This window comes from Thermobia domestica, chromosome 15, assembly GCF_964235325.1.
Source record: "Thermobia domestica chromosome 15, izTheDome1.hap1.1, whole genome shotgun sequence".
In the NCBI taxonomy this organism is placed as follows: domain Eukaryota; kingdom Metazoa; phylum Arthropoda; class Insecta; order Zygentoma; family Lepismatidae; genus Thermobia; species Thermobia domestica.
The window spans coordinates 107,300,549-107,324,853 of record NC_137468.1 but is presented as its reverse complement, the minus strand read 5'-3'; the positions used below and the strand labels follow the sequence as shown (position 1 = coordinate 107,324,853).

Below are 24,305 nucleotides of genomic sequence, written 5' to 3'. Positions count from 1 at the left end.
ACATCTAGGTTTCGTAACGTGAACCTTCTCCTACGATTATATGCAACCATTTTCTTTCTCTGGCGTTGTTGGTTGCATAAAATAACGTATAATTCGGTTAATTCCGGCTTTCGTATCGTTAAGAAATTTCCATTTCTTTCTGTCATTTTTTAAGGCACTATAAAGTTTGGTACTGGAAGTAGATAATTACTTTAAAATTAACAATTATTAAATGCTAACAGTTAAATTTCTATACTCAATTTCTTGCTAAAGTTTATATGTAATAATATCATAAAAATTGACTAGTTTACCAAACCAATACCAAAACATTTTGATCTATTAATTTTATTATGAACGGAAAAGGTTGAGAAAAAGTTCAACTTCGCTTTATTGAAAGGGAATTCACTAAAACGAAACAAGGTATCTACCAACATATCCATCTGCATTCTGTAACGCTAATGCCGCAATGTCAGACTCGGTGGAGTTCTTCCACGTATGGTGGGAAGCTGGAGTTACCGATAAAAGAAAGTTACAGGAGTTTTAAAGGAAATCCTTGGGGAAAGTCTATAACCCTACTCGTTTATCAGTGAAGGAATACTAAAACTCTTTCCAAAATTCAAAAAAATCAATCTGTAATCGGCACCTGTTTTCAACAAAATACACTTTAAATTGAATTATATAATTTATTGATACATATTACTGGGCATTATCGGCACCTACGGCCTTAAGCACACATTCCGTCAAAGGAAGGAAACGGCCTGGTTCCTGTATGATAGGTGCAAACCCGGAATTTGAATGTTGTGAATGAGGAAAACCTAGGAAAAACCTCACTCAGGATGGCAGGCTCAAAAGATGTTATACCTTTTAGACCGAGTATTCCCATCAGGAATCGAACAAGGTACTGCTCAATACACTACAAATAAATTAACTACAGAAACGTTGGATTTTCACGTTTAATTTAGCCTTTGGATTCTCATTAAACGTATATGGGGTAAATAAGCCCGTACAATGGAAAACTAATCGGAACAAGAAAGAAATACTATAGTGTAGGTGCCCTCATCTTTTGTCTAGTGACTAGCGCGTGGTTTCGAGTTCGATTCTTGGTGGGAGAGCACAAAAATCACTATACTTCACCTTCATTAATCCTCCGTCCCTTTAAGCCTAAAGGACATAGCTGTGGGATGTTAAAGTAAAACAATACTAATAAAACAGTAATGCAGATATTTAAGTTCAAATTGAGCTTTTTCAGTATATTAAGCATCGACGTTGTCAATTGAGAAGGAGAAACGTAATATCTTAGAAAAAATGCTCGATTCAAAGAGAAGGATGAGCATACAAACAAATTAAACAAAATATCAAAATTGTATAAATTGTTAAAAGTAAAGAAGAAAAGTGACGGACAAGGATTAAATCTTTTCCCTCCTAACCTTTCAGAAAAAGAAATTTAGAAATGTTCAACAACATAAAGTACAACGTTTTACAGTAAAAGGTAATATGATATTTTGTTGTGATTTTAAAATTAATTTGACTAAGAAAACTAGTAACTAATTGTGCTTATAATTAAACTAAGTTCTATGCGGGTTAGTACTGAGTGAGTAATTATCTTATGTCAAATAGCGGAAGTTGTTCAAAATGGTCTCTAGCGTCAAATCAAACTATCTCTCTATATAAAAGAAGTTTTGTGCATCAAATCTCGTTTTGTAAATCCTTATGATCATTCAAGCTCGGTCTAAAATCCTCCTAAGCAGCATACGATGTAATTCAACTATTCTCAATATATTCTCACAAAATTGAGTATCTGGTCTGAAAGGAAAAGAAGTTCTGACCGACTGACTGAATAGCTGATTGATTGATCAACGCGCAGGCAAAATCGCTTAAGCTAGAAACTTGAAATTTTGACAGGGCACAGGAATTGTGATGTAAATTCACACTAATGAAGGGTTTTAGAAAACTTGACGCATAACCGGGCAAGAGGGTGACAATTATCACGTTAAAATTTCTATATCTCGGAACCTCTGAATGTTAGAGACATGAAATTTGGTATAGAAACTTGTCTTTTAAAATAAATAGCTACATCTTACAGGTTTTCTTGATGTTTGATCTAGAAAGGAAGAAAAAGGCATGAAAAGAAAACGGGGTGCGATTTACAATTATTATAATATGTTCATATCACGAAATCTTTTAAGATTAGAGACATGAAATTCTGTATTTGAACCTCTCATTTAAAATATTTTTCATCGTTATTTTAATATTTTTCACAGAAGGGGAAAAAAGGCGAGTAGAGTAAAAAGAGTGGGGATTTCAATTGTTAAAATATGATGGCTGTAAAATATGAAATCCGTTAAGGTTAGAGACATGAAATTTGGTATTTAGATTTTTATTTAAAATAATTAAAGACATATTTCAGCAGTCCTTTGATATTTCCCCTGGAAGAAAAAAAGGCGGTAGAGAAAAAACTTGAAATTGCAATTATTAAAAGAAGATGGCCATATCTCGGAATTCATTAAGATTAAAAACATGAAATTTGGTAATTATACTTTTCATCTAAAATAGTTAAAGATGTGTTTCATCGTGTTTTTACATTTCCCTTATGAAGAAGAGACAGAGAAAAAAGAAAAGAGACAATGAAAAAAGATTCAGAGCTTCAATTGTCAAAATAATATTGTCATTCCTCAAAATCTCTTAATTCATAATTCAAAGAAGAATTGTGAGAAGGTGTCTTAAACTGATCGAAAACAGTGATAAGGTAATAAGAAATCTGACCATTCGAAATAGAAATTAGGTGAAGCTTCGAAAACATAATGTTAAAATTGGAATTAATAGATCGAGTCACATTGGAGAAATTAATGAAGAGAAAAGACGTTCAGAAAGACGATGTAGTCAAAAAAATGATCTAATTTAGAAAGTCATTGAAAGGAATTAATTGTTTCGAAAACCCTGCCATTTCGAATACATTTTCATTCGAGGATTGATGAGTGATAATATATTCATTCATGCAGTCAAAATAAAAAGATGAAGCACATTCGGCATAAGGACAGCACTATATAGGGGTAAGTTTGTATCTGGCCTAATACGTATGTAGAAAATGTCAGTATAAAACTGAAACATTGGGACATGTGGTGGGTGAGCTGTGTTCATAAATCGTAGCAAATACACGGCCATGATGAAATAGTAAATTTGATTGAAACGGAATGTATCAGGATAAATTATAAAATTATAAAGGAAAATGTGACAGAAATTGGGGCAGAAAGATTTAAGCCTGACTTGATAATTGAAACAGAACAAAGAAGGTTGTAGCCGATGTCATTGTTGGTTTCGAAGAAGATAATCATCTAGAACAAACTCATAGGGAAAAGGTAGAAAAATATAGAAGACTGGAAAGGATTTTCTATAACGAGGAAACATTCAACATACTTCCAGTACTGACAGGGGGCAGAGGGGCGATCCAAAATTCACCGAAAATGCATAAGAAGAAATTCCCATAGTGGAAGGATCGGTGTTGAAGACCATATCCCTTATAGCCTTAAGATCGTCAATCGAATAACAATGCACATCTTGATTACTAATAAATTCAATTGGTATAAACTATGTATTGTATCTATTTATTATTTTCTATTTCTTTTTTTCCTTTTTTAAAGCGTCTTTCTCTCTTATGTGACTCCTTTATAACGACTTCCGGCGAGGAATAATATTGTAATTAACGTGTAGAGAAGGAAATCTGAAAGGAATAAATTTTTAATTAGAGGTATGAAAATTGGTATTTACGTACTTTGAGTATTTAGGCTTTTATTTTAAACTATAAAAATATGTTTCAGCGTTTCTACATATTTCCCCTTAGAAGAGAAGAAAAAGGCGGGGAGAAAAAAGAGTGGGGGTTGTAATTGTTAAAACAACATGGCCATTTCTCGAAATCTCTTAAGATTAGAGGCATAAGAGTATTTAGCCTTTTAATTTAAAATAATTAAAGATGTGTTTCAGAGTTTTTAGATGATTCCCTTAGAAGGGAAGAAAAATCCTGAAAGAAAAAAACGGGTTGAGTTGTAATTCTTAACATAAGAACTACGTATCTTGAAATCCCTTAAGAATAGAGACATGCTAAGATGTTAGCATTTTTTGTGTTTCTTAGAAGGAAAGAAAAAAGTGGGGTTTTCAATTGTCATAAGGTTGCCAGATTTCGAAATACCTTAATATAAGAGATATGTTAGGAATATGAGAAGTGCAAGGCCGTACGCAGAGCAAATACAGGAGTCTGAGGAGGGACTTCTCAGCTAGCCGAAGGCTGAAGTCCTGACTGACTGATTGACTGATCAACACCCAGGCCAAATCGCTTAAGCTAGAAACTTGAAATTTGGACGTGACGTATGATTTATGATGCGTAACGTCCTACCGAAGAAGGATTTTAGAAACTCGACGGGGAAAGGGGATGGGGAGGGTTGGCAATTATTAGCTAAAAATGCCCATATCTCGGAATCTCTGACTGTTAGAGACATGAATTTCGGTATAAAAACTTCTCATTTAAAATAATTAGATGCGTCTATCAGGGTAGAAGTGAGAAGGAAAAGGGTTGGAATTACATTTATTATAATAAGATGTCTATGTGTGGGAATCAGTTGAGGTTAGAGATATGAAATTTGGTACTTAGATTTTTCATTTATAAAATAATTAAAGACATGTTTCAGCGTTCTTTGATATTTTCTATACAAAGGAAGAAAAAAGACGAGTAGAAAAAAAAGAGTCGGGCTGCAGTTGTTAAAATAAGGTAGACATATCTCAAAATCTGTTTAAATTAGAGACACGAAATTTGATATTTCGATTTTTCATTTAAAATTAATTAAGACGTGCTTTAGCTTTATATACGTATATATTCCGTAGAAGGGAAGAAAACAGGTAGCTTGAAAAAAGGAGTGGAGTTGCAATTGTTGAAATAAGATGGCCATATCTCGAATTCCGTTAAAGTTAGAGTTATGAAATTTGAAACCTATACTTTTAATTTAAAATAGTAAAAGATGTATTTCAGCGTTTTTTATAGTTTCCCTGGGAGGAAAGGAAAAACGCCAGATAGAAAAAAAATTATATTCTTATAATTAGGACATATCACGAAATTTGTTAAGGTCGGATACAAGAAATTTGGTATTTAGATTTTTCATTTGCAATAATTAAAGACTTGTTTCAGCGTTTTTGTTTTCCTTTTCAATATTTCTCCTATAAGGGAAGAAAAATGGGATAGAAAAGAGTGGGTAATTCAATTGTTAAAATAAGATGGCCGTAATTCGAAAATTGTTAAGGTTATAGACGAAATTTCATATTTAGACTTTTCATTTAAAATAATTAAATACCCGTTTCAGTATTATTTTAATATTTCCCCTAGAAAGAAAGAAAAGAAAAGAGCCAGGGTTGCAATCGTTAAAATGAGTTGGGCATTACTCGAAATTCCTTTAAATTTGAGGCATGAAAAATGTTGTTTAGGCTTTTAATTTAAAATAATTAAAGATGCGTTTCAGCGTTTTTAGATGTTTCCCTTGGAATGGAAGAAAAAGGATGGGGTTCTAATTCATAAAATAACATGGCCATATCCCGAAATCTCTAAAACTAGAGACATTAAAGAAGTGTTTCAGGTTTTTTTCTGTTTCTCTTAAAAGGGAAGAAAATGGCGGGAAGAAAAAAGGTCATGATTGCAATTATTATAAGATGGTCATATTTCAAGATCCCTTGAGATTAGAGATATGTAAGGGGTAAGTTAAGTGCCAGGCCGTAGATCGAGCATATTGGGAGGTCTGAGCGAGAAGTCCCCAGCTAGACGAAGACTAGTGTGTAAATAAAATACCAAATGGATCATTTTATATAAATTATGACCTATATACACATTTACATTATTAAACACGTTTGACCTAGAAATATTTCACATTCACTGCGTATAGATTTTAATATATTATTTTCTTTTCCTTGTTTTCTTTTTGAAATATATTATCGTAAATACTTTCTTGTAGATTTGTCCATTGGAAGGTTATTGCAACACACAAATATACAGTGTGTATGAATATCAGATAAAAATACATAGATAACACTTGATTTGATTTGGGACATAAGGATGTGGAATATACGAAACAAATATAGGAAGATTACTAAATACTGAAATGCCCTCAATATTTTTTATCATATTGACAGAAACTACAGACACATCGTTTTTCAACTTCAATCCCCTTCTTCGTTAAATATTTTGCTTTCTGAACAGAAAGAAATATATATATTCTATGGATGTGTATCTGCTAAATTACTTTCAAGCGAGAAAAAAATGCATAAAGGAAGGAAAAATAGGGACATAAAGAGTAAAAATAGTTTAAATATCTCCCTCAACTATTCTAAGTTTGTACAGTTCGCGGCATAGAAATTGTAACAAAAATTCTAAGTCCAAATAAATTCTAATTAATAACAAACTCTTGCCCCGTTTTCTTATGCATCCAGAAATACATGTCTCAATCGATTAGTTGCTTCTAGTACGATCCAACTCCAATTCCTCCTCTCCTCCACCTCTCCTTGTCTAAAGCAGTGTGTGTGACGTAGTACACTCTTTCCATTCACGCAAAAAAAAAAAAAAAAAAAAACAGGAATCAAGTTTACAATGTTATTGCTCTAAAACAGTCTTTTTCATTCCTTTGTTCTGAAATATCTTTTAAAAATCTAAATTTTAAAAAAGTCACACAATCTTCCCATAGCTTCATTAATACTTTTAGTTTCATTCTTTCCCTTCTTTAAAGACTGCAAGCTAGTAAGATGCTCCCTAAGAAATCTATGGAAATTGCCAATAACGGCAATAAGTTTTGTACTTCCTAAAGTCTGTAATGCACGCACAGAGCTCGAGAATATCAATTGACAGAAATGAGTGTTATTCAATGATTCATTTAATTTCTTTTCAGTAATTGCAAGCAATGTTCCAAGAGCGTCATTTGGGCAGTATAGAGGGTGTAGTGTATAGTAATACACTAATAAAAAAGTGAATTTTTTTGTCGGCGGAGCCTCCCCCCCCCCTCCCGAAAAAATTTAAAATGACACTGCTGTTTAGCGACAAACCTATAGAGTTACGATAGCACATTGCTAGAGAGCTTACATTTGGTTTCAAGAGTCGAAGATTTGATCTCAAGCCATATGACTTCCTGGGCGACATTGAGAGAGACAGAGAGAGAGAGAAAGAGAGAATGAAATATGGAGACAGAGAGGAATGATTTATATACACAGATTTAGAACTGGGAAAAATGATCGGACAGCATTCGTATTATGACGAAAATTGTGATTTTGTGAAACAGAAGAAGGGAAGGTTTCGAACTGCGAGGATCACAATCGGCAGTTGTCGAATTAAGGTGGAGAACACTTTTTAGAGCATCAGATGATTACGAATGGAGAGAAAGATCTTGAGAACTGAGGAATTAAGAATTTAAAAAATCTGAAGCTTCTGAGACGGGTTTCGAACCACGAACGTTGTAGTTATCGAACCATGACTTTATCCATTCTGCTACGGAGAACTCTATACTCATTCACATACGTTTCCTTTAGCTACGTTGAAAGCTAACTTAATAGGATAGTCTCGCAAAGTTGACTTGGTGGATGCGCCGTTCTGATAAAATATAAACCTCTTGTAACTTAGTTACAATCTGCATAATAAATGTCTCCTTGTTCAGGACACTTTTTAGGGCAGTAAAATTTGTTACTATTGTGTTAATTAATTGACATTTGATAGAACCGTGCATCATTGTCTGTTAGGTGAATGGTTAATGTAAGTTACTCCTACGTGTATGGTCCGAGCTTCGAATCAAGACCATTCTTATTGATTATTTTCTTTGAGCTACGCTCATACTGTGCATTCTACAAGTTCAATTTTGAAGTAATGTAGTCACAGCTACTTTAATTCGAAATTATTTTCAAATATGATATTTGTTATTACATGAATTTCTTTAACTTGCGATGTTTCAAACTTGATATTAAATCTTACAACCTTAATGTAACTCATTTCCCTACTGCATATCATCATGAATGTTTACACAACGACGACAGTCAGGCGTTAATACAAAATTCAGTTCTTACTGTAATGTATGTATATATATTTAGAAACTTTGACTCAGGAAAAAAAACGTACAGTGCAACATTGACTCTTGGAGGAATTTCAAACGAATTTACTGTAAATTACCATCTCAACAATCGAGTGGGGGCTAAGACATTGAAACCATTCCAGGGAGGGACAGGGGTTATAAGTAAAAAAGTAATAGAATACGAAAAATATTGGTGTCAAATTCATAGTTCTCTGGTTCGAAGAGATGAATAGTGGCTACCAGATGGCACTCATTTATTTGTAGCCTTGCATAAATGGAAAATTGTTTTAAAAGTATATTTTACATTCAAGTATGATTGATTAAAAAAAGCTTGTCCTTCAACATTATGTTTTATAATTATTTTCTACTGTATTTCTTATTTATAATAATATTTTCTATATATATCATATTTTATGTTATACGTTTCTTATTTACATTTTACGTCTTACAAGTGAAGAGGAGGTTATGACAATTCAGAGCAGTAGGGACATACACAGAATGCAGGCCTTGGCAATCCAGAGGCCACTACTACCCCACTTCTACCCCACTTCTGCCCCACGAAATCACTACTTTTCTGTAAATTATACCTAATTTTAGAGATGATGATAGACACTTTAGTAAAACATGCCCTCAAAAAAACCTTGTCTACGCCCCTGCAAAGCAGTGAAAATTTTAGAGAGTGAGCAATTAGTAATGTTTCCCCAGAAGTTATATCACCGATAATTCCGAGTGTGATATCAGTATTTGTGTATTATCATTTTTCACCCGCAGTGTATTGAAACGCACTAAAAGGGAACTGTTCTGCAGTCTTCACTGGTTCCCCCTATGACTTCATGCCAATAGGGTCAACCTTGGACATATCCACATCTGAAATATCACCTTTTATGTCAGTGATCCCGAAAACTATCCATTCGACACAAATATAGGGTATTTTCGATTCTTTTTGCTGTCACTCTCCCATTCACAACTCCATGCCAACCAAGGCTTAATTTGGACATACGCAGCATCCACAGTGTCACTATTCATCTTTGCACATGAATTCGACACTAATATCGTTCGTATTTGACGTCTTTTACATGTCATCCTCACCTCTTGATAGGGGTGGTTTCAGTGTCTCGTCCCCATAACTATGGAGAAATTTCAACCAACGTAAGTATAATTATAAATTACCATTTGAAAAATAACTGTGCAGGTGATCTTTTTCGGAGAGGAATTCATTAATTATATTTTCGATATCGATGTGTTGCCTTCTTTTGCTTTCCATGCTAAAAATAGCCAAAGGGTTCAACTTCATCTGCACAATTGTGCTATGAATATAGGTTTAGTGGTTTAATTCACTGAATGCTCGCTTAGATGTTGCTCTCGTCACAGGAAAAGTGAGATACAGTTATAAAAGAAAAATGAAATGAAATATTTAAGTTTTACGTCCCACGATTATACCGATTACTCTAATGGAGACATTGATGCTGAGAAATGAATGAAATCGTGGAATGAAGAAGTGGGAGGAAATGGGAGAAACTCGAGAAAACTCATGCACACGGTGTTTGTCCATAGTAAAGTTCATTTGGCGCGAGCGGGGAAGGAACCAAGGACCCCATGCACCATAGCTAAAGTTATAAAAGAATAGGCGTCTAAACAAATACGGAACACTACTATCAATGAGAGTTATATAAGATTAGATCTTTAGTTATTTCATTCTAAGTTAAACTTTCAATCAATCTTGTTCTTCATTACTGTTCGAAAACTTAAAGTTGTTGCTGCAAGGTCGTGATAAATTTTTTCAGTAGACTTCACAGTCTATAGCTCTTTCGCAACTTCTGTTTCATCTAAGGCTAAAGTAGTTGCATTTTAGACATTGAGGAAAAAGTGTGAAGTTATATAAAATTCTCCAAAGTGGAATTACGAAACTTCACTGGGCCCCTTTTTGCTGTAGGCCTCCCTCACCACACTCCCGTTAGTTACGCCGGGTGCATGATACAGTTTCGCCCTTTTAGGAATATTTTCTTAGGCAGTACGAGTTTTTTTTTTTTTTACTGCTGTGTGAATTAAGTTGTATTTGCTAGAACTGTTTTTTAAATGACAAGGAAGATCCTATACTCAAACACAAATCATATCTTTCAAAGCTCTAATAGAAAACGAGACGAATCGTCGTATATATGTTACGTTTTTGAAGAGAAAAAGAGCAAAACATTGATTGCACTAACGTATAATTGTATCATTTGCATGCAAATATGTAACTTATAAAAGGTGTTGGCTTGATAGATGAGGGGTGAGTGAACGAGTTTTCTGCTGGTGGTCCTACGTTCGAATCTCGTCCATTCTTCTTGCGTTTTTCTTTTAGCTACACTGAGTTTGTGCATTCCAGGTCTTCAAGCTTGAACCAAATCTAATAGCAGTTAGTGAATGAAAAGTAGTTGACAATATTTTCAAATACGAGACGTTATTACATGCTTTTCATTAGCTTACAGTACTCAACTTTGATACCAACTCTTCCATCCTTCATTTAACTCATTTCTTGACGTGTTTTGTTACAAATTTCTTGATGTGTTTCGCAACTTCTGTTTCATCTAAGGCTAAAGTAGTTGCATTTTAGACATTGAGGAAAAAGTGTGAAGTTATATAAAATTCTCCAAAGTGGAATTACGAAACTTCACTGGGCCCCTTTTTGCTGTAGGCCTCCCTCACCACACTCCCGTTAGTTACGCCGGGTGCATGATACAGTTTCGCCCTTTTAGGAATATTTTCTTAGGCAGTACGAGTTTTTTTTTTTTTTTACTGCTGTGTGAATTAAGTTGTATTTGCTAGAACTGTTTTTTAAATGACAAGGAAGATCCTATACTCAAACACAAATCATATCTTTCAAAGCTCTAATAGAAAACGAGACGAATCGTCGTATATATGTTACGTTTTTGAAGAGAAAAAGAGCAAAACATTGATTGCACTAACGTATAATTGTATCATTTGCATGCAAATATGTAACTTATAAAAGGTGTTGGCTTGATAGATGAGGGGTGAGTGAACGAGTTTTCTGCTGGTGGTCCTACGTTCGAATCTCGTCCATTCTTCTTGCGTTTTTCTTTTAGCTACACTGAGTTTGTGCATTCCAGGTCTTCAAGCTTGAACCAAATCTAATAGCAGTTAGTGAATGAAAAGTAGTTGACAATATTTTCAAATACGAGACGTTATTACATGCTTTTCATTAGCTTACAGTACTCAACTTTGATACCAACTCTTCCATCCTTCATTTAACTCATTTCTTGACGTGTTTTGTTACAAATTTCATGAATCGTGACGGAAAAAACTGCTTTACCAGTTAATTGTGACTGCTTTGAAAGCAAGTGCAAAGTATGAGAATTAAATTTGTCATATCTCTAGTTTCGTGTGGAGAAGAAACAAACTTGTGAACCAAAGGTTTAAGAACAACTCAAGTTATTAATATAAACTTTGCCGAAGATTATTCACTTATATCATCATAAAAGAAATACGAAAGACGTTCTGAAACGAAGAAACATAACATACAACTTTGTAAATTTAGGTTCTTAAAAGATATTTAAGAACAAAGGAATGAAAAAGACTGTTTTAGAGCTATAACATTGTAAACTTGATTCCTGTTTTTTTTTAACACTGCTTTAGACAAGAAGAGGTGGAGGAGAGGAGGAGTTGGAGTTGGATCGTACTAAAAGCAACTAATCGATTGAGACATGTATTTCTGGATGCATAAGAAAACGGGGCAAGAGTTTGTTATTAATTTGGACTTAGAATTTTTGTAACAATTTCTATGCCGCGAACTGTACCATGTTCTTAAAGTGCAGAAAACCTTTGACGCCGATGTCCTCGGACTCGCATATTGCTAAAAGGTAAAATGCTTTAGATGTGAACCAAAATAAAGGTCTAGACTAGGAAGAATCAGAAATTTATGTAACGAACTTTGACACGCTTTATGTAATGAATTTTTGAAATAAACGATTTCATCTTTCTATGTCTGCATTCCAAAGGTTCCCTTTTTTCCTGATTTCATAGCCCATTCTCTGCTGCTTCATCTTTATATATATATATATATATATATATATATATATATATATATATATATATATATATATATATACTTCATAGCAGTTTAAATACCTCGAGCGATTGACCGACTCAAAAGACAGAAGAAACGATTGGTGTTAATGTCCAAATTAGAATGGAGACCAGCAATGTGGAAGTGGAGAAGAACATAGATCGCGAAGAATCATGCTCGAGTTCTACTTCCAGGAGCCTGTAACAAAGAATAATCGTAGGGAGCCAAGAAATTTCGCTCCGGGAATGCCATCTTAATATTGTTTTGTTTCCTGCAAACTATGTTGGCTGAAGTTCCTGTGTCGACCAGGGGCGCAGACGTAGTTCGAGACCCGGGCTGCGTCATATGGAAAATAAAGAAATTGTTCAAGATTGTCTATGGACAGAGCCAAAAGAAAATTGTCAACTCAGGGACAGTATAAAGTTGAATTCATCTGGAGTATATATACACGAAATAGGATCAAGTTAAATCCACAACGGTCATTGTCAACGCAACTTTAGAGATGACGAACAACCGTACAATTTCACGAAAATGAAAAAGGCAGTGAATATTTGGAGCTGGCTACTCAATCATACAAATGGCGACTTGACCATAAAGTTGGAAGGATGTCAAAGAAGATCATATTTCAACAATTTAAGGATGTGAAGGATTCATACCTGCGAGTTAATACAAGATATATTTTGGGATGCAAGTTGATAGCTGAGAGAAGAAGTGGAGAATATTGCATCGTGAACAGTGAAATTTGAGAACTCGAAAGTGTCTAACTTAAGTCATAATTAGAACAACGACCAGTGCAATAGATGCAATTTTCAAAGTAAATAAATCATATTATCGCATGTGACATATATGAAATAAATAGACACATTTTATTTGTGCTGGCATACCCGATGAAATATACTAGAAATTTAGTAACGAAGATGTTAAATCAAATCGCGATGAATGCACTGAGATTTCTGTCACTGGAGAGAACAAGGAAACAATAAACATTGGTTTAAAAAAGACTAATAAATGGAAATCTTTGATGATCAGAAAGCTTCGACAAGTCAAGTGACGCCGAATTTGTCAAACATGGAAATAATTGTACAGAAGCCTCTGCTCATGCAGAAAAATCAAAACAAAATTTAATGAATTTGATGTTACAAACTTTCAGAAAATTTTCCTTGGACATCAAAACAGTAGCAAGCAATATGGTACAAAACGTGTTAGAACAGCTGAAGATAAATTCAGAACCAACAAACACACGCTTTAAATATCTGAAAGTCTATTGAATGAGATCATACACCTAGAAAAACCTAGAAATATAAATAAAACTCAGAATTTTGGGTGCAAACTTGTTTTTTTGTGCCTTAGTGGAGGAAAAAGAGAATAAAGTAAACAGCACGTTCTGAAAGGCATCAATTGAAAAGGACACGAGTATATCGAAGATAGAATACTAGTATTATACTCAAGTTCAAGCGTTGGAGAAAATTTAAAAAGTAAAGAAAAATAAGTGTACAGATGAAAGGCAAGGAGAAGAGTCAAAGTCAAGGTAAAAGCTTTATAACTGTAGAAAGAAGGACGGCTGTTAAAATTGCGAACGAAGTAGGAAGTTATACGCTGTGATCCAGTGGAGGAAAACATGAAGAAAATCATTTGAAAGACTATGCATGAACGTAGTTTCACAAAACCTATTAAGAAGAGAAATGAAATTATCATATATGATTAACTAACTCTATGGTCTATGGAACCCGGAGGTTCAATGCCGTGTTCACAAAAGCTCTCCACTGATATCTACTCTTAGCCAACTGGATCCAGTTTCTACTTTGTATTCCAATTTCTGCGAGATCAATCTTAATATTGTCCTTCCATCTGAGCCTAGGTCTTCCTAATAGTAGTTTTCCGATTAGTCTTCCAGTTGAGACTTTGAAAGCGTTCCTACTTTCTTCCATCCTGACTACATGACCTGCTCACCTGAGCCTCCTAGACATTATGACCCTAACAATGTTTGGTAAACCGTATAAATTATGTAGCTTCTCGTTAAGAAGTTTTCGCCATTCCCCATTCCCGTTTCTCTTGGGTCCGAATATTCGTCTCAGTATCTTGTTCTCAAAAACTTTCAGTCCATTTTCTTCCTTCCGAGTAAGCGACCATGTTTCGCAACCATACAGAGCAAGAGGCATGATTATCGTTTTATATATTTTAAAAGCTCCAAATCCCTCGACAGAATTCGCGACGACCAAAGATTTTGAACTGAATAATAACACGAATTCCCTGGTTTTAGTCGACATTTAATTTCTTCGTGAATATTGTTTTCATCTGTTAATATTCATCCTGGATATTTGAAAGTACCTACTTTATCAAAAGTATTATTCGATATTTTAACGCATGCGTGAAACCAGAAAATCGTTAAGTAAATACGATGTCAGACTCGAATTGACTATAAATTATATTACTGCTATAGATTTTATGAACAGATAACATTTTATTTACAGCGTCGGCAAATTGTAATACACCATCTGAAGTGGCATCACAAGGAGTCCTTGTGCATTATAATGAGCAATTCTTTGTTATTGTTTTGTTGAGGTTAGAAGATATATGCCTTTTACAAGTTGCTGGTTTATGTCCCTGATTTTATTTTCATTAAACTTTCTCGGACTTTGAATCTGAATTTTAGAAATTGGCAATATTGTTCATTTTTTCTATGTCATTCTAAATCTCAAACAAAAAGCAAAAAGAAATTTGCAAAAAACAATAAATGCACAAAATAGATATGAAAGTTATTGTTAAAATCATATTGCAAAATAAATATTTACAAATAATCTTTCTATTTGAACTACGTGAGCTACTGGGTATAATATACTCAGGGGTGCCCACAAGCGGGGGCTATGACGCAAACTGCGTCATTGAAATATTGTGGGGGGTTAAAAATCCATATAAATATGTTTGATGGGGGAGGGGTAAAATTAATCGAAAAGAAGATTTTTCATGGAAGAACACCTACGGGTAGACAATTTGGGGGGTGCGTCATGGACATAAGGGGGGGTGGGCACCACTGATATACTCAAATATACACTTCAAGAGAAGACTTCAGAAATAAAAGTTAGCAAAATATTAAAGTCAATACTTATTTATAATTAGAATAATTGCACGAGAATCAGCCTGAAAATAAGGACTGTTTAATTACGTAAGATGAAAAATAATATTTATTGAAAAAACAATTCTGTTACATATTTGAAACTTCCTTCACTTCTCTAGATAATTACCACCCTCATTTAAACATTTGTCGTATCTGTTCACGTGCTTCAAAATTCCCTAGTGGTCACTGCATTCAAACAAAAGACCACTCACGCATTTCCGTCGCGCAGTTTACTCCTTTTTCTCTTTTCAACTGACTTCTGTGACAGATGAGCTCATAATACTGTGAGTGAAGGTTGCAAGAAGTCGCCCTTGTGAAGTTTGGGTGGTCAAAATGAAATGCATGATTGAAAATCCCGCCGACTGTGAGGTAAGGAGTGTAATTCGATTTCTGAACGTTCAATAGGTGAAACTGGCAGAAATTTACCGGCAACTGAAAGCAGTTTATGGTGATAATGTAATGAACAAAACAAATGTGAGAAAATGGTGTGAAATGTTCAACAATAGAGCAACAAATGTGCACGATGACATTCAACCTGGACACTCATAACAGAATACCTAAAGATTGCAGTGAACAACAGAATTTTGCAAGATATTCACGGAATTCTCGATGAATTGCATATTGTTTCCAGATATTTTTCGTTCTTTGTTTGATGAAATTATGTTGCAAGATCTCGGCTACAACAAAATTTGTGCATGATGGATTCTGCGACAACAGAGTGACCAACACGAAACTCACAGAATAGGCTCAGCATTGACACTCTTGACACGATGAAACACAAATGGAGACGCCTTTCTTAATAGGATTGTGACTGATGATGAGGCGTTTAGTATGCTATATAATAAACGTTAATTGGTTTAATAACTTACAGTTAGTTATAAGCAATATAAATACAAACATACTAGAATAAATAAAATAAAAATGAGCCTCAACAAGACAGCTCAGGAAGAATGGTATACTGGAATATTCTAGGGAACGTACTCAACAACGTCACTAGAGAGAGTACTACGAACAACTAAACCCAATCCTAAACCAATCTACCTAAGGGATAGAAATAAAGTGATACTTAGATGGAAAGGGTACTTGGAAAATGAACACTCACCTACAATCATTCAGGGGAAACTGCCGCCATCTTCGGGAAGTCCAATACCTGGAGAGAAATAAAAGAAATCGATTATTAATGTTAGGAATACTGAAAAATTCAATGTCAATAGTAACGTCACTCTTTTAGCAATATATGCAACTTCCTTTTTCATAAAGAGCTTCATATTTATGTAGTATAACATTTCACACTTCGGAATATATGATAGCTTGTGGACGAGAAACTTCGTTTCCAAGTATTGGATTGTATTATTAATAGTGTTACGCGTGTATATTTTCTCATCAGTAAAGGATGGGTGACGACCAGGATAACGGGCTGGTGTCACCTGGCGGCTACAGAAATATTGTACAACGTGCTCGAGGAGTGTCATCTTAATATTATTGCTTCGTTTCTTGTAGACTCACATCCCATGTTGGCTGAAGTTCTTGTATCAACATCGGATCGCGGGCCTAATTTGAGGCTCGGACTGCGTCATGTGGAAAAAGATTGTCTATGGATAGGGCTAAAACGAAGCTTTATCTATGTATAAAGAACTGAATAACTGAATATGCAATAAATATTGAAAAGTAATTTTAAACCAAGTTAAAGTTGTTTAAAGGCATAACGCTGTCTTTGCGTTATTTCAGACTAATAACTATACAGAAATAATTGATTGCAAAACTTAAATTCTGCTGAGTCAGTGTGACGTAAAATCTCCATGTACTGTAATTAAAACCTCTATACATCATGGCATCGAATCAAACAGACATTATTATGGGGGCGCGGTGGCTCCGTGGTAGAGCGTTCACCTCTGGTGCTTGAGGTCCCGGGTTCGATGCCAGCCTCCGCCAAGTGAACTTTGTGGTGGACAAACACCGTGCTCGTGGGTTTTCTCGGGGTACTCCCGTTTCCTCCCACTTTCTTCATTCCACCATTTCATTCATCTCTCATCATCACCGTCTCCTTTAGCCTAACCGGCATAACCGTGGGACGTAAAACTAGAGAGAGAGATTTTCAAACAGACATTAGATGTGTCCTTGAGGATTTATCTGCCACGCTGCTTGCACATAAGTCCATAAAGGATTGATAATGTCTGTTGAAGAACTGCGATGAACAACACACTGGACAACCTTTTCCCACACAAGTTGGGTGGGCGAAGCAGCAATCGATTGTGCAGACCAAGGAAGCAGAAGTACTATTGCACATTCCAAGATACATGTTGGGCATTGTTTAATATGGGATTCATCGTTGCCTGGATAAAGGGTATGACCTCAGCTTATACAATTCCCTTGATTCATAGATGAAGTTATCCTCAATATTTAGCAGACAATATTATGGGTACGGTATCCCACATAATCACACCTACCGTTTTTCAGCTATAGTGTTCGACAGGGTACCATGGCAGATTGTGCTTACCACGATAGCGTTAAATGTGTATGCGGCCATAACTGTGAGACAACTTCAAGTAAGAGTGATATTCAAACACTAATGTCTTCTTTTGTGTTTACATGCCCGTTGTAGCCTGATATGATTGCTGATCTGAAAACTGATCGTAAAAGCATGTGTACCATTTGTTCAACGTTTAGCAGACGCTGTCGAACCTCCGACGAAGAGAAATCCATATTCATTACCGTGCTCCAGCATCGACCTTAAGCTGTTGAGTCCATCACAGCCACGCAGACAAGATGTCTGTCATTATATTGTGTGGAGAAACTGAACAGTATAGTGCTCGATTATCGCTATACACAATTCTCTTCTGCCCACTGCTTCCACATACGCATTACTGCCGAGGAGGTATGCCGTATAAGCACCAATTTCGCAGCATAAGAAGACGCCTTCCCGTAGGTCAATCATGCAACCTCATTCGAACGAATGCATGTGCCACCTCTCTGATACCGTAATCGCTTGTACGTTATATCCTGGCGTAGAGGTTCTGCAAGTTTGAACGTATTCCTACAATTCCTCCTTGATGATACAGTTTTCACAAATAGTAAAATATTATCAATTAAATCCTGTTGTCTAGAAGATTATTAAATAACAGAAAAACTTTCTTCCTTTACAGCTGTCAATGGGAGTCATTTATACACCATGTGAAATATATGGTTGTACCAGTCTCGTGTCCGCTGGATTAATCTACCTTGCCTGTTTTATATTTTCTCCGATTCTTATAATAATGAATGTCATTGGAGCATTTATTGGAGCACTTCTTGGTAAGCATATAGGTTAATGTGTCTTTTTAACTGATAAATGCTGAGACTCACATATTGTGTGATGAGACATACAGATGCTCGAATAAGTTTTCAGTTTTCTAATCCTCGTCCAGGGAACTTAGTCCTTGTTTTAAGGAATTATATTTCTGTATGAATAATCTAGGGGGAAACCCACAATAGTTAAAAAATGATGAAAGTGAAAACATGTAATTTAAGTTGAAAATCCTTGTTATACTTCTAGGTAAAATTGAGTAAAATTGTCAATATTCTCAAAATAATTAAAATATATCATGTACTTTCTCTTGATATGGGGTATCGTTCAACCTCTCTCAAAACGAAAAAAAATCAATAAGTAATGTGTAAAACGGATAGAAACATACATAATTTCTTAATTGTAAGGCGCATAGGAATGTCTAGGATGGACAAGTTGTGAAATGAAGTAAGTTGTTCATTGGGAAAAGTTGCCTAGAATGTTATGTTTGTTTATACGATGCTAAACATGTGATGTTTACGATGTTTTGCAATAATAAACATGTTCATTAAGTGGACAAAGTGAGAAAAGCAAAACTGAAAAGTTAGGAAGTTTAAAAGAATTCAAGTACATGCCTCATTCGGAACAAACCACAGCAAGACCAAAGATTGGGTGGGGGTAAGGCTTCACTCTTTGGAGATATATAGGAGATGATGTTGTGAGAACATACTCTCATAACATTTATCCCTACCAGATGAAGAGAGCTATTTGAAATGAGGAGGTTAAATAGATTCAAAGTAAGTTTTTTTTTGGGAGCCTTAGACTTTTTTCAGAAGAACCTCGTATAGAAAAGAAAATCAAGATAAACCTAATATGTTTTAAACAAAAATGTATCGTATTCGTAATCGTAAAATAAAACGAAGTCAAGGGTCTCGTATATTCTTTAGACTTATTAATAATAGTTTATGTAAGAAACACAATTATACTTCACTTTTGTATAGAAAATCGCAAAAAGGAAAGTAATTTGCCCACTTTCTAAGGCAATTTTACTGATATATTACTGCCTCAACGTCTACCATGGATTAAACTTTGTAGAAATGGTCAAATGGTCTTCTTTCAGAGAAGTATCACTTTGTCATGGTCATTGGAATGACGTCTGTCGGGTGGAATAGGAGTTCCCGAAAGATTCTGAAAACGACTGGCAAACTGATAGTCTATTACTCCCCTGGGAGCCTGGATGGTCCTTTGGTAGATCTTCAAATAAGAATTACGACTATTTGCAGACGACATGAACTCAGACGCGCCTTGAAGCAGGTAGCTTGTTACTTTCACTTTGGGTCGTGTCACTTTCAATTCTCCAAATGCTGTATTAATCGATATCTAAAGGAGATGAAACCAAGAAAGATAAATATTCTTTAAATATAATCTATAACGAATTGTTCACATCCTTTCCTTTTTATGAGTGGTAAAATATTGTATAATTGAACAATAACACTTTTGGCAATCATTTAACATGTATCTCATTTTATAGCGTTAAACAAAATATTCGACAGAATACAACACATACTACTTTTCTATTCTAGTTGCAGAACTGATTGACATGAAATTTTCAGATTCAGGCTATAAAATCGAAAAATTCACCTAAATTAAAACTATCTTGTATTATTCTCAAATGGCTCACTGAATCAAGAGCTCTGGTTTGCTCCAAATGGATTCTTGAATTTCATGTCCTTGATGTTCTGCTCTTACCTTTTACATGTTACTGCGACTTCTGTTTTACTTCCATGTATTGGATTAATTAAGCACTCCATGAAGCAGTCTAATATATGGGATGAGATTAGATATTTTTATTTCTCATTCCTAAGCTCCTGAGATTGAGAAAAATGTGAGTATAGTCACTGTCTTCCTGAATTTAACCGTAATTGTTTCTTATGTCACCACATAATTGCCGCAAACCCCCACTATAAAGTTTCCTGTTTCAGAATTTTTAAAAAACAACGCCCACAAATTTAAATATGTCAACTTCAGTCTAAGTATGTCATCTTCATAGCTAATTGATAAGTGTGAGAATTTCAAAAGAGCTGTTCTATTCTGAAAACTACTTTTCTGTGCATTCATTTTCTTCAATCAATATTTGCTCGGCCTTGTGCACTTCATTGAGATATTTGAAATGAAAAGGAAATGAAATAAAATCTTTAAGCTTTACGTTTCTCGGTTATGCCGGTTAGGCTAAAGGAGACGGTGATTATGAGAAATGAATGAAATGAAGAAAGTGGGAGGAAACGGGAGAACCCCGAGAAAACCCACGAGCACGGTGTTTGTCCACCACAAAGTCCACAGGGAGCTGGGATCGAACCAGGGATTCCAAGCACCGGAGGTGAACGCTCTACCATTGAGCCACCGCGCCCCCCTCATTGAGATATTTATGATCAACGAAAAAAGACATTGTTTATCAGTAGCGTTTTGAATCATACACGAGGATCCATTCCAAGGTTCACCGATATTTACGCAAACATTTGTGAGAAATTATTTGTTTCTGATATCGTACACTACCTAGGTACACTCGCACCCAAGGTGCTCAGGTCTGTTACTGGAAGCAGAGCATGTTTGAAAACTATGCAATGACACTACTAGGTAATGGTACTCTGAGATATCTCCTACGTATCCACAGTATACATACCTCATATATAAGTTCGTTTTCTTTTTGAATAGACCTTGTACTATAGCTGTTAAATGTCTACTTTGGAAAAATATGTTTTCCTTATAAGAGAAATTTGATGGATATTAAATGTTTTATATTGCATGTTTTAAAATATAATCATATAGAATGAATAGTACATTCTAAAATCCTAATTAGAGAAAAAAATGTCATAAGAATGAATATTAAAAGATATTAATTAAAATATAATAAATAATGCATACTTTATTTCCTCAACCAGATATACTTGTATTTTTGTATTTAAATCTATTTCTAAGTTGTATCAGTACGACGTCTAGTAAAATTCTTTTATAAGTATAATCATAAAAGTACTTCATTGCTGAAAATAGTAATCACAAAATGTCACATTTAGAATAGAAGGTACCAATGAAGACATTAATAAAGCTCTCATCGAAATTGGTCCAAAAGCTATCAACGTATTGCATCATCATTTACAGTCCTTGTAGTATTTAAATTACTTGCTAATAAGCTCCTTTAGTTTTAAAACAAAATTAATATCGTATCACTTCCAAATTGCTTTCATAGTTATATCAGCTTACATTCTACTGATTTCTCATTAAAAATAAATATCTTCTAAGTACGGAATAATCAAATGAAATAAACATCTCTTCTCATCTTTATTATATTTTACTTACCGCAATCCCTGAAGAAAACCACCGCTCCTGTTTCATAATACACTGATCATTAGTTAAATTAGAGACACCTACCTAACACCGTGTAGCACCATCTTACTGAGAAGTATATTCATATTTCTGATATAATTTGACACTCTTTTACAACGGGCCGATAAGGCAGCACTTTGTGATTCTGAAAGGCCTCAAATTCCGCACCCCTGCCCTCAATAAATATTTATGTTTCCCAGGGGCGGATCCAGAGGGGGGCGATCGGGGCGATCGCCCCCCCCCACAAGAGGAAACTCTTATTTTATATATAAATAAACCCATCCATAACAAGTTTGGAGCTCTTAAAAGTAGCAGTATTACCGCCGACCGCCCCCCCCCAGAAGTCCGTCCTGGATCCGCCCCTGATGTTTCCACGATCATACAAACTTAGTTTTCATCGGCAACAGCAATAGCATTTCTACCTTACTTTAGAGGAAACTATTAAAATATTTGGTCTGCTAAGAATCGTAAGAAAACAAAAACAAAAGAACACTTAGAGTGGATTTGAACTATGATCTTTCGAAGTCATAGTCAACTATCTTAACCATTAGATCACGACTACTTTGCCCTGAATATATTGTGTTTGATGTCTTCAATCGATTTCTGTATCCCCACTTCAAATCTCTTATGTTTCTCTTTGTTTCATGGACTCTTTAATACTTCTCTTATGTTGATGTCTCTTATCTAAACTATGCATTAATTGTATTTAAAACTTCTGCCCTCTTACGAAATGTATTCCATACTCTCATTGTTTCTTTCCACAAAACTATAGCTTTGTCTAATTTAATTTTCATATTCCTCACACTAGTCAATGTAGGAATGCCAGATTCACAAACAGATGTACGCCTACATTTACCTGTTAACAGATGGTAACATCCGTAATATTACGTATGCTGGAATAGTTTTTTAACATTGAATTTTACGATAAAATGTATGTTTACAGCTACTTAACCTAAGAAAAAAGATGAAACAATAAGATCTTGGAAACTTCTAAATTTATCATAAATAAAGAAAATTCATTTACTAGAAGATTTTGCTGTTGTTACACTTCGAACCAATTCTTGTATTTCAAATTATCTGAAATTGCACATAGTTAGATAGTCACGTCTTACGGTATTCCAAAAGAGCCGTTGGTACAGGGGGACGAGCGGGACGGTTGCCCCGGGTGCTGATAGCAAGGGGCGACGAACAAGCAAGAAGAAAGAGTCAATATCGCTGTCCGTTTGCAAAGAAATAGATTTTTGAAAAATTTTCTTGCTCGCTACGTTCTCAACCCAAACGTTTCAATAAGAGTCACAACAAGTTTTTACTTATTACTTAAAGTTATATACGAGGGCTGTCTAAAAAGTATCCGACCTTTGGCCAGAAAAATAGTTGCGAATACCTTACAGATTTGGGACCCTAATCCCCTTCAAAGTAGGCCCCTTGTGCTTCCACACACTTAGCCCACCGATCCTTCCACTGCTGGAAACACCGCTGGAAGTCTTCTTTTGGAATGTTGTTCAGCTCCGTCGTCGTGTTCCGCATTATGTCTTCTCTACTCTCAAAACGGGATCCCTTCAGAGGCGTCTTCAATTCTGGAAACAACCAGAAGTCACAAGGAGCCAGGTCTGGAGAGTAGGGAGGTTGGCGAACGGTTGAAATTCCATGTTTGGCTAAGAACGTGTGGATCAATTGGGATGAATGTGCTGGGGCGTTGTCATGATGGACGTGCCAGTTCTTCGCTGTCCACATGTCTGGTCTTTTGCGCCGGACTGCGTCACGGAGTCGCCTGAGAACATCTTGATAGTACTCCTTTGTCACTGTTTGTCCTTCCGGTGCGTACTCGTGATGCACAATTCCACGGGCATCGAAGAAAACAGTCAGCAACACCTTGATTTTGCTTCGCACCTGTCGCGCTTTCTTCGGCCTTGGAGAATCGGGATGCTTCCATTGAGGCGATTGTTGTTTCGTTTCTGGGTCGTACCCGTACACCCATGACTCGTCTCCAGTTATCACGGAATTCAGATACCCAGGATCAGTGTTGGTGGTGTCCAGAAGGTCCTGTGCAACGTCAAAACGGGTGTCTTTTTGTTCCTGAGACAACAACTTGGGTACGAATTTAGCAGCCACTCGTTTCATGTTCAAATCGTCACGCAAAATTGCATGTGCAGAATCTTTACTCACTCTAACATCTTCTGCAATCTCCCGCACTGTCAAACGGCGATCTGCCATCACCAAATTTCGCACCCGCTCAACAACAGCTGCATTCCGAGCAGTTTGGGGCCTGCCGCAACGCTGCTCACTCTCGACTGATGTGCGGCCATCTTTGAATCGGTTGAACCATTGTTTAATTTGTGTTAGACCCATCGCATCTTCTCCAAACACCTGCTGAATCTTACGAATTGTTTGGCTTTGAGAATCACCCAGCCTTTGACAGAATTT

The 24,305-nt window shown here is 35.5% G+C and overlaps 1 protein-coding gene and 1 long non-coding RNA gene across 2 annotated transcripts in view; one reads left to right on the top strand and one right to left on the bottom strand.

Moving 5' to 3' along the window:
• Nucleotides 1-24,305, top strand: part of LOC145671887 (urea transporter 1-like) — a 174,208-nt gene that overhangs the window by 26,636 nt on the left and 123,267 nt on the right. Inside the window, exon 2 of the mRNA XM_081741110.1 lies at nt 18,382-18,529. Coding sequence (XP_081597236.1) covers nt 18,382-18,529 — 148 coding nt within the window. The remainder of the gene's footprint in view (nt 1-18,381; nt 18,530-24,305) is intronic.
• LOC145671888 (uncharacterized) overlaps nt 16,340-24,305 on the bottom strand; it is an 82,476-nt gene continuing 74,510 nt past the window's right edge. The window contains exon 3 of the long non-coding RNA XR_014128555.1: nt 16,340-16,388. This is a non-coding gene — a long non-coding RNA (uncharacterized LOC145671888). The remainder of the gene's footprint in view (nt 16,389-24,305) is intronic.